Source organism: Hibiscus syriacus, unplaced genomic scaffold, assembly GCF_006381635.1.
Source record: "Hibiscus syriacus cultivar Baekdansim isolate YM2019G1 unplaced genomic scaffold, ASM638163v2 tig00110865_pilon, whole genome shotgun sequence".
NCBI classification, from domain to species: Eukaryota; Viridiplantae; Streptophyta; class Magnoliopsida; order Malvales; family Malvaceae; genus Hibiscus; species Hibiscus syriacus.
The window spans coordinates 897480-907470 of NW_024062894.1; the positions used below are offsets into that span (position 1 = coordinate 897480).

The 9991-nt window shown below is 36.4% G+C and overlaps 1 protein-coding gene across 1 annotated transcript; it reads right to left on the reverse strand.

Annotated features, from left to right (window-relative positions):
- Nucleotides 1-6782: 6782 nt before the first annotated feature.
- Nucleotides 6783-9486, reverse strand: LOC120143972. The gene is made up of 5 exons (XM_039158158.1): nucleotides 9345-9486; nucleotides 8906-9065; nucleotides 8091-8521; nucleotides 7373-7876; nucleotides 6783-6888 (listed from the first exon to the last, which is right to left on the reverse strand). Exons 1-4 carry the CDS (start codon nucleotides 9457-9459, stop codon nucleotides 7500-7502), a joined length of 1083 nt encoding a protein of 360 aa, XP_039014089.1. The 5' UTR covers nucleotides 9460-9486; the 3' UTR covers nucleotides 6783-6888; nucleotides 7373-7499.
- Between the last annotated feature and the right edge of the window lie 505 nt (nucleotides 9487-9991).

Genomic DNA, 9991 nt, shown 5'->3' on the forward strand with positions numbered 1-9991 from the left:
CGTAATATTTACAAAATCTCGTATTAATCCCGTATAGGATTTTCTGCATGCACCATCTTCAGTAAAATGTCCATATCTTGAGTTCCCGATATCGGATTGATGCGATTCAAGAACCGTTAGAAATATAAGAGACAGACGGTTGTATCTCCAGAAGACATGTCGACCAAATAAGATCAGGATCCCATTCCAAAAGTCGTCGAAAGTCTGTTGCTGTTCTAATCTTCTTTTCCAAAGCTTGGACGAGTGGATCATTTGGAAGATTTATTACTTCTTCCTTTGATGGGAGCCTTGTGATGCATGTATCATTTTTCCTCTAATTTTCTAATGCATTGGCATTTCTCCGAGTCGTCCACATATTTCATGGAGTTGAATACATTGATGGTGACACTTTTCTCTCCTACTCGTATTGTGAACTCCCTTTTCACAATCTATTAGGATTCTTTCAGTTGCTAAAAAGGGTCGTCCCAGAATGATAGGTTTGTTTTCATTGGCTTCGCAGTCGAAGATGAGGAAATCAGCTGGAAATACAAACTTGTCCACTTTTACTATGACGTCTTCTATTCTACCCTCAGGCCGCACATAAGACCGATCGGTCAGCTGTAGGATCATTGTGGTTGGACAAGCGTGATACCCTTCTAGTTTCATAAATATGGACTTTGGTATCAAGTTTACACTTGATCCAAAATCAACAAGAGCTCCTCCTACAAAGTTATTACCAATTAAACATGGTATCATAAAACTGCTAGGGTCTTTTTTTTGTGGGAGTTTGCCTACTGCAAAACATATTTATGTTGTCGTGGAGACATGTTCTACCTTCTTATTTTTTGTAACGATGTCCTCAAGAAACTTGGCATATGAAGGCATTTGTTCGATGGTTTCAAGCAAGGGAACATTGATATACAACTGGTCTAGAACATCAACGAATTTCTTAAACTGGATCTCATCGTTATGTTTCTTCAATCTTTGAGGGAATGGTGGTGGAGGTCTCACATTATCTGTTGTTGGTGTTGAGGAATCTCTGGCCTTGGCCATGAATTTCTCATTATCTGAACGATGTTTTTCTGAGCCTTTATCCTTTTCCTTCTCTTCAGGTGATTCATCATGTTCCTTATTTTCAGCTCGATCATCTGGTTGTGTTATGCCATGGCGAGGACTGTTTAGGTGTTCTCCCCCAAACTTGTCGTTTTGGTTGACCTGTGTTTCACTCCTTAGTGTAAGTACATTACATTGCTCCTTTTTATGATATTTAGTGATCTCAGTATCACTAGGGAGATTTCCTTGTGGGCGAGAATGTAATGTCATAGCAATTTGGCCCACTTGATTCTCCAGTGCTCTTAGAGATGAACTATGGCTTTACAAAAGTGTAGCTTAGCTTTGTAAAAAATTTCCTTGGTTTTTAATTATTGCAAAATGCTCGTGCATCAAGGTCTTTGTTGAGGCCATGAAATCTTTTGTTGAGGCCATAAATTCCTACAATGACAACTCCAAGGAGTTAGTATTGAAATTAGTATTAGAGGAAGAAGATGTACCTTTGTTATTTTGCCAGGGCAACTGATGATGCTGATTCTGAAAATATTGATGGTCTGCGTTACTTTGATGTGGCCTGTTGTAACTGGCTGCTTGATTGTTACTATTCCCTTGATTACTCCATGAAAAGTTCGGATGTTGTCTCCAACCAGGATTGTACGTGTTTGAATAGGGGTTATTATTGCTCCGGTTATAATTGCCCATAAAATTGGTTGACTCATGGTTTTTTGGACATTCACTCTCATGATGATTGTTGTGACAAAATATGCATGCGTTATTGGTCACCTTGACTTCTCTTACCTCATTAGGAGGTTGCAAATTTTTCAACATATTAGTTATGGCAGAAAGCTGAGCAGCTACCGAATCCTTACCCTCTAATTCATATGCTCCATATGTTTTTCTGCTGGTTCCTAATCTTGTATTTGGGAATTGATAATCATTATTTGCTATCCTGTCGAGGATATCAAAGGCTTCCTCGGGTGATTTGTCAAGTCAGATGCCATTTGTTGAGGCATCTAACATCATTCGAGTAGGTGCATTAACTTCGTTATAAAACATCACTACTTGAGTCCAGTCATGAAATCCATGGTTGACACATTTGCGAAGTAGACTTTTATACCTATCCCAACATTCGTACATTGATTCATCATCTCCTTGGTGAAAACTTGCAATGTCATTGCGAAGCTGTGTATTCATATTGGGTGGATTATATCGAAGTAGGAAACTTTTGCATAAATCTGCCCATGACTCCATCGAGCCTGAATGAACTCTACTAAGCCAAGCTCTTACTCTATCGCGTAGGGAATAAGGGAAAAGTTTTAGTTTAAGCACATCTTCATGCACTCCTTGTTGTCGAAATGAGTCGCATACTTCAAGGAAAACACGAATATGTTTTTTAGCATCCTCATTGGGTGAACCACCAAATTGGCCGATAGAATTTAGCATATTAAACATCACCGGTTAAGCTCAAAATGAGTTGCTTGTATCTCAGGTGCCACTATGCCTGGATTGAGGTCATCGAGAATTGGGTTCAAATGATCTCGTATCGCTCTTGGTCTTGCAACTTGAAGATTAATTATTGCATCTGGATCGTTGTGATCTCCCATGTTGTTGCCTTGTAATTGTAGTTGGTTTAAATGTTCTTTGGTTCTTTGGTCACGTAGCCTCTATCTAAACGATTGTTCAACTTCAGGTCAAATGGTTCCAATGGTTTACCAGCAGATCTCATGGTCTTGCAATAAAACCATACAAAAGAAAATAATAAACTACGTTAGACTAGATAAATATAAGGTGACAAGAAAAACTTGTTATGGCGAATAAAAATTTCGTCAGTTGCCAATCCCTGATAACGGCGCCTAAAACTTGATCGCTTGTAAATGTATATGCTAAGGCAAGGAAATATGTGCAAGTATACACAATCGAATCAAGTAATATAGGGTAAGTGAGTTATCGTCTCTTCAGGGATTGGTCTACGATTTTAACCTTCATCACAATTAGAACTAGTTGTCACAAGCTAATTCCTATTATCTTGTCAATCTAACTAATATTAAGAAAACAACAAAATAATATAATGTATGATTACAGAAAAGTTTGGTCGAGACAAAATAAATATGCAGACTATAAAACAAAACAAAGCAAAAACAAATGTTGATTTAAGTATAATTCAAACAAGCTCACATATTCAGACTTACCACAGAGCACTTATGCTAATATTTTGCATTGACAACAATTATTCTAAGTCTAGAATGAATTATTATGACTTACTTAAACTGCCCGACAGGATTACTAAGTATTCTTAGACGGTTGCTATGGCAATACTACTCAGCATTAACTACAACCCTTGGTTTGTCAGGCTGTTGTTGTAGCAATATCTCTCAGCGTAAACTATAGTCGTTGTCTATCCTACTCTAGCGTCTATCCCTTTTAGTCGATTGAAACTCGCTCCTTATCTCGATGGTAGACAAGTTAGAACATCACCATCCCGGATCCATTCCATTGTTCACGTAGATCTATCTTAATTCTCTCGAATATAAGAATCACTATCTAGACAAAATGCGATCTCTCGATGCTCTTACATTGCCAAGACATGTTTTACCAAAGCCCCAAGCAATCTCTCGATGCTCTTATAGTGTCAAGGTAAAATATTCAAACAATGAACAAAACAGTCATGAACAAAATCATAATTCATCATTCATAAAGCATAAAATAATTGCCTAGGCAAAACAAAGATTAACACCAAGTAAGACAGTCATAGTGCTATCAAAAAGTCATCAGAGTATCATCGTTTAATACAACCCCAAACATGTAAAGAATTCAAGAACAAAGGAAGAACGACTCCCAAAACCAGGGTCTCTGTCGTGATAATTCTGATCAGCACCGCGCTTGCCTTGGTGATCAGCCTCTCTCGAGACCTGACCACCGCTATGCTACAGTCTGGCTATGAGGACACCAAGGAAGGTTGGTTGGTAAACGGTGGGAAAACACTGTAGTTGCTCACTCACACTTTCAGCAAAGCTTTTCTCTCTTCTTCATTGCCTCTCTTTGGTGGCTACGGTTGAATATTTATAGAGATGAATCTCCTAGGGTTTCGCATGATTGGAGATTCCTTAAATAACCGTTATTATTCGTCCAGACTAAAAAAGGAAAGACGGCTGGCGGCTAGCAGAATCTTTAGGGCTTGCTTGCACGTGAAGGAGGTCATCTAGCTGGCATATGACATAGGCGATTTCGTCATATCCGCTTCAAACTTTTCAGATAAACCTTGTCTTGGTGAGATAAATCTGCTCCTCACGTTCTTCTCTGTTCCATTGGCCCTTGCAATTTACGTTGTCGCAACTGAAATATTCTTCCTCTGTAAGTTTCCTGCACATACATAATCCACGCAAACCCTTTCTCCTCAGCAGCATCAGTTAAACAAAATAAATCTTGCCGAATCAAAACTTATCCACCACAAGCAAATATAACCTAAATGCAACTAAATACTAAAATGCTATGCATACTTTGTTTAGACGAGCAATAACTTAAGTAAAAAGACTAGAAATGAGTCTTTTTACGGAGTTATCAGATATCAAGCTGTTTACCACTTGAACTAACCCCGTTGGTACATGGACAATACTTTAGGTATATGGATATTATCTTTATTCCAAATTTTTAAATTTTGTTTACATTCCAATTCAATCCTATAAATCTAAAAATATTTTTGAGTTAGGAGGACATAACTATAAATGCATTAAAATTGAAAGGATTGAATTATACAATTTGATAACAACATAGGATAAAATTACTAAAAACATAGGAACGTGACAGCCATCGCAACTAACACAGTTTCAATCGATTTACGAGTTTTCTTTTTTAATTATCACGTTATTATTTAACCAATCAATAGCCTTTTTTCTCTTATCTGAAAAGTCGCCGGCTTTTTCACCGGGAGTTTTTCATCTCATTACAGAGCTCTCTTCTTCTGACATAGTTTGACTGAACTTGCAATGAACAAGAATTTGCTCTTAATTTCCTTTTTTTTTTTTTTTTGCATCGAAAATTGTTACCCTTTGAGCTTTAGAAGAATATCAGAATGGGCTCTGCTGGATCGACACCGGCTGAAGGAGACGGTGAGAGTTCTTCATTTTGATCCTTTTTTCGTTTCCTTTTAATTTGTGTTTATACTGTTTGGGTTCTGAGAAAATGGTTGGGAAAATTGGAAGCTTAAGGAACAATTGCAGCATCTTTGAATTGCTTGAGCTCAAGAAAACTTTGAGCTAAAATAATCAAGTGGTGGACTGATTAGTATAAGTTTGTTCCTGAACGCCTTTATCAATATGGTTTGAGCTCCCAGTACGTTATCTTCAAAAGGACACTTCTGCTCCGCAACGGCCTAATTTAAAGTTAATTTACAGATTTTAACCAAAAATATTATTACGTCCAATTTAAAAAATAAACAATTGGTAATAGTTTTGACTATAATCGAAGATGTTAATTTGCAATGAGTTTTAAACAGAAATGCTACTTGGCTACTCAAGTTACACAGTTGAGAATAGTTTTGATTATAACTTAGAATGTTACGTTACACCGGATTTTAACTTAAAATATTATTTGTCTATTACAAAAAATTATACAATTGGTAATAATTATAATTACAACCGATTATTTTCTTGACGGCAACTTTTAAGTTGTAATCGAAATAGTTATGCAACTTACACGATTTGTTATGGAAAACATAATATTTTTATTTTTAACCTAAAATATTACTCGGTTTATTCTAAAAAATTACGCTTTTCGATTTGGCTACAATTAATTTCTGCTTTTTTTTAACCTTTATATTAATCAGTTTGCAATAAACATAATGTATGAACTCAAGCTTTTCAATTTGCATTCAAAGTTTACATGTAGTTAATCATATTGGAAACGTTTTGGCTCCAAAAGGGAAATGTGAAGATCCGAAAGCCAAAACCATGGAAACATAGTCGGCCGATATAGAAGTCTTTAACTGGTGCAGATGCGTGAAGAGTTTTGGGACACTGCACCTCATTACGGTGGCCGGAAAGTTTTCTACCCTATAACCTCTAATGAACATCTTTGCGTATAGATGATCTCAATTTTTGTGAATGAGAAGATGGGTTGTTTATCTTTATTTGACCATATAATGAAAGTTTTCTTTCCCTCGTGAGCTGAAAAACTGAGTGGATAATCTGATAATGGCAACTAACCCACCAACACAATAACAAGATTACCATTTTGGAAGCTTTCCGCACAATTCCATTGAGTTCAATTTACCTTTCATGATAATCCATGGAAATGTATGTACGCATACATTGATGTCTGTTAAAGCAACTTTCATTACGGCAAAGCGCATATAGAAAAGCCAAAAAGCAATTCACACTTGATGCCAATGATCAAACCTTTTTGAAGAAAGATAGAATATTTCCTTGCTTAGAATCCTTCGCATTTCCAGCTTTCTTGGTTTTGGCTGCAGCAGGCCTGCGTCAAGGATTCAAACAGTTAGATTGCACCGACTATCAAATAACTGGAACAAAGATTTGGCCTCAGTTCATGCAAGCATTCTAATTGACAGGATAGCTTAGAACCCTGCCAATATTTCAAATTCTAGAACTAGCAAAATCAGACAAGATACAGTACAAGCACCATATACAGTTCATGCATTTTAGTAACAAGATATATGATTCCTTCACCCCTCTTCATGCTAAAAGACAAAAAACAAACTAGCAGGAAAAATAAAGAGAAACAAGCTTTACCTCCTATTGGTATTTGTGAAAGCATTGGTTGTTCCATTTCCAGCTTTCTTTGGCATGTCACTTTCAGCTTTCTTCACCTCCATCTCCTCGCCTTCCCAAACTACCTCAGTAACTAATAATAACTTGAATGCAAAATGATATGAGAAGATATTAATTTAGCAAGAATACTGTTCGCTCCAATTCAGTGCACTTAAGGGGGAAAAGTGGATAAATATGTGCATTTACGGAGAACACAGAAGATAAATATGCACCAACACCATTTTTCATATTTCTCATAGCAAGTAAGATGTACAAAACTGTGCAAGTAAAATTTTACAGTGATTACGTTTAATTTTGGCATATCCATTAGAAAAATTAATTGCATTAGCAAAATCATAGGCAATGAAGGAACTTCAGAAGAATATACCCTGGATGAACAAATGTAGCATGATAATGAAAGTGATAAAATGAATAAACAAAAAGTCAAGATCAAACACTTTTTCAACATTTGAAATCCCCTTTGACATAAGACAGCAGGCAATGAAATTTTCTAAATGGATTCACTAACAGAAAAAAAATAACAGCAATCCTGGAGAGATGCTAGGGATTGAATTTACCTTCTCTTCCACGGTCATCAATACTTGTCTTCAACACTTTCCTCCTTTTAGGTGAATTTGATGCACCATCAGTCACTTATTCCTTCTTATTTATATCAGTTTCAGGAAGGTGGCTTTCAAGCTTAACTTAAGAGGAATTCTTACCATTTGCACTTTTGCTGACAAGTGAAATTCCTTCCCCCAATGATCTATTGGATTCTCCATTCGTAGTTCTCTCTTCCTTAACCTTTACTTCGTCTTTGTTTGACTTATCTACAACCAAAATGAGCTTCTCTGGAGCCAATGTTTTAGAATTTTGTACTGAATCTAAAAACGATTTCCTTTTAGGGGGATCAGGTGAAGCTAGATTGACAGCATCTTCATACTCATCTTCATCTGAGAAATAAAAAACTACCCTCCGTTTCCTATTGCCTTCATTGTTAGAAGTTTTCCTAACTTTAACTTCTTGAGCATCAATGTCACTGCACTCGTGTTTTTCCGCTTCACGTGCACAAACTTGTGCATCTGCAGTAACAAATAATTCAAAAAGAAATTACATAAACGAGAAAAGTAGCTATAAATATAAAAATCCTGTAGTAGAAAAGAAAATTTTAAATAGCACCACTAAAGTAATTCAAGCTCTAGACTGTGGAATAAAAGTTTGTTTTATAGTTTATAAAATGCACTTAAAAATTCAAATATAAATGAAACTCCACCAATAGAACAAATGGAAACTGACCATTGGAATTTTGGATGGAACCACTATTATCTGCTGGCACGGTACAGGTCTTTGGTTTAGTAGACGCTCGATCCCAGAAATTTGCTAATGAACCTCCATTTCCAGCAGAGCCTTTATCGTTCTGGCCTTTCTTTCTATTAGAAGGCAAGGAAGCATTTTTTTCTTTATCAGAAGAAGGCTTGGTGGCCAGATCATGGACTCCACCGATATTGTCGCTTTTGGTATCTTTAATCACAATGGGAGGTTGCTGAGAAATCTTGGAGCTTGATTGCCGAATTTTATTTTGTTGAGATGGTAAAGCTGCATTGGTATGAGCAGAAGCATGTTTGGACAGTCCTGAGATTCCCACACTATTTGGCTGTGCAGTCGCAACCCTTGCAGTAGTTCTATCAACATTGCACTTGACAAGTGAAGTTGAAATCCCACAGAATCTGAAGAAAACATATAAGGAAAAAAGATATAGATTACAGATCAAAATGTTTATGTGATCAAGGAACTGACATGTGAAATCCTGCCAAGACTTGATGATTAAAATGAGCTAAACTCTTGAACTCGCACAATCACTCCTATCACCCCGAACCAAGGACATTGCTTTTTATTTCTAGCTACAACCCTTCTATGAACTGCCATTGAAAAAAGAATAGCTGGAAAGTAACATGCTAGTTAAATCTACTTCATTAAATGTATAGACAAGCAACTAAAATATCTCAATGGTATGTACAAGGACCAGCAATGAGTAATTAACATGAAGGAATCACCACAACATGAAATTTTCTCTCCCCTTGCTGTAATGATCAGTTACAGAAGTAGGGTACCTGTTATCTCTCAAGCAATTATCCACTGTGGCAGGCTGCTTGAAGAGCTCCTCAGCCTGTATAAATTCAGCATTCCAAAGTGCAGGTGGGTCCTTTGGGATGCAAGCTTGCACACTATACACATGAACTCTGCAATTGCCCTCATATTCTTGCTTGGCTTCTGCAAGAAATAAAGGAGAAAAAGAATTGCCATTAATACCTTTTATCTAATTTTGGTAGCCAAACAACATAAATATTATTATGATATTATTATGGAGATCCATAAGTGAATGAAATGCTATCTACTTTGCCTATGACTACCCTATTATAAAGATAGGTCATCTATTCCAAGAATGGTCATGCAGCTTGTACACAAGCATGATATAAAGCCATACACTCCCTTAACTGTATACATATTAGAATAAGTGAAACAAGATGAAATTGCCGTGGCAAGTCTAACCTGAAAGTTTAGGCTGTGTCACAAGCTGAATATGATAGTTTGATAGAGAGTTCTTCAACCAGCCAGACAAACTATATACAACTTCTAACCCACTTCCATGTTTCTCAACAAACATGGCAAGCAATCTAAGTACGAGCACAACTATTTATTATTCACAAAACATTACCTTTACATAAGTCTATGATGTACACGGCTACATATGTGCATGAAGACTCTAACAACATCCTCAGTGGGGAAAATTTACCGCTTCACGACATTGGATGAGACCAGAAAGCTATGACTCAACCACTTGTAGGAGACCCGAAAGGATATTTCATTTTTGAACCAAATGAAAAAAAAGAAGGAAATTATCTAAACTCTCAGTTAATAAAGGAATTTCTAGCCTACAAACAAAAGGAAAGTAATTTCATAGACCCCGATATTATAAATCTCCTCTAAAGACAATTTTCTACTACGTATAAAAATCAAGAAGACAAGAAGGCACCGGTTGGTCCTAATCCTAAATATTTTTATCAAATTTTCATTCAACCTGCAAACAATGAATCATCTCTACCAAAAACTTCATACTCCACAATTCCACCTCGAAACAGAAATTTTATCTTACAAAATCATTATCTTGCAGTGAAAATGCATAAACAAACACTTTA

Coding starts and splice junctions, on each gene's coding strand:
- LOC120143972 (XM_039158158.1), bottom strand. CDS start 9,459: ATGTTTGTTGAGAAACATGGAAGTGGGTTAGAAGTTGTATATAGTTTG. Junction 8,522..8,905: donor AATTGCTTGAGAGATAACAG/GTACCCTACTTC, acceptor TGTTTTCTTCAG/ATTCTGTGGGATTTCAACTT. Junction 7,877..8,090: donor TTCCATCCAAAATTCCAATG/GTCAGTTTCCAT, acceptor TTGTTACTGCAG/ATGCACAAGTTTGTGCACGT.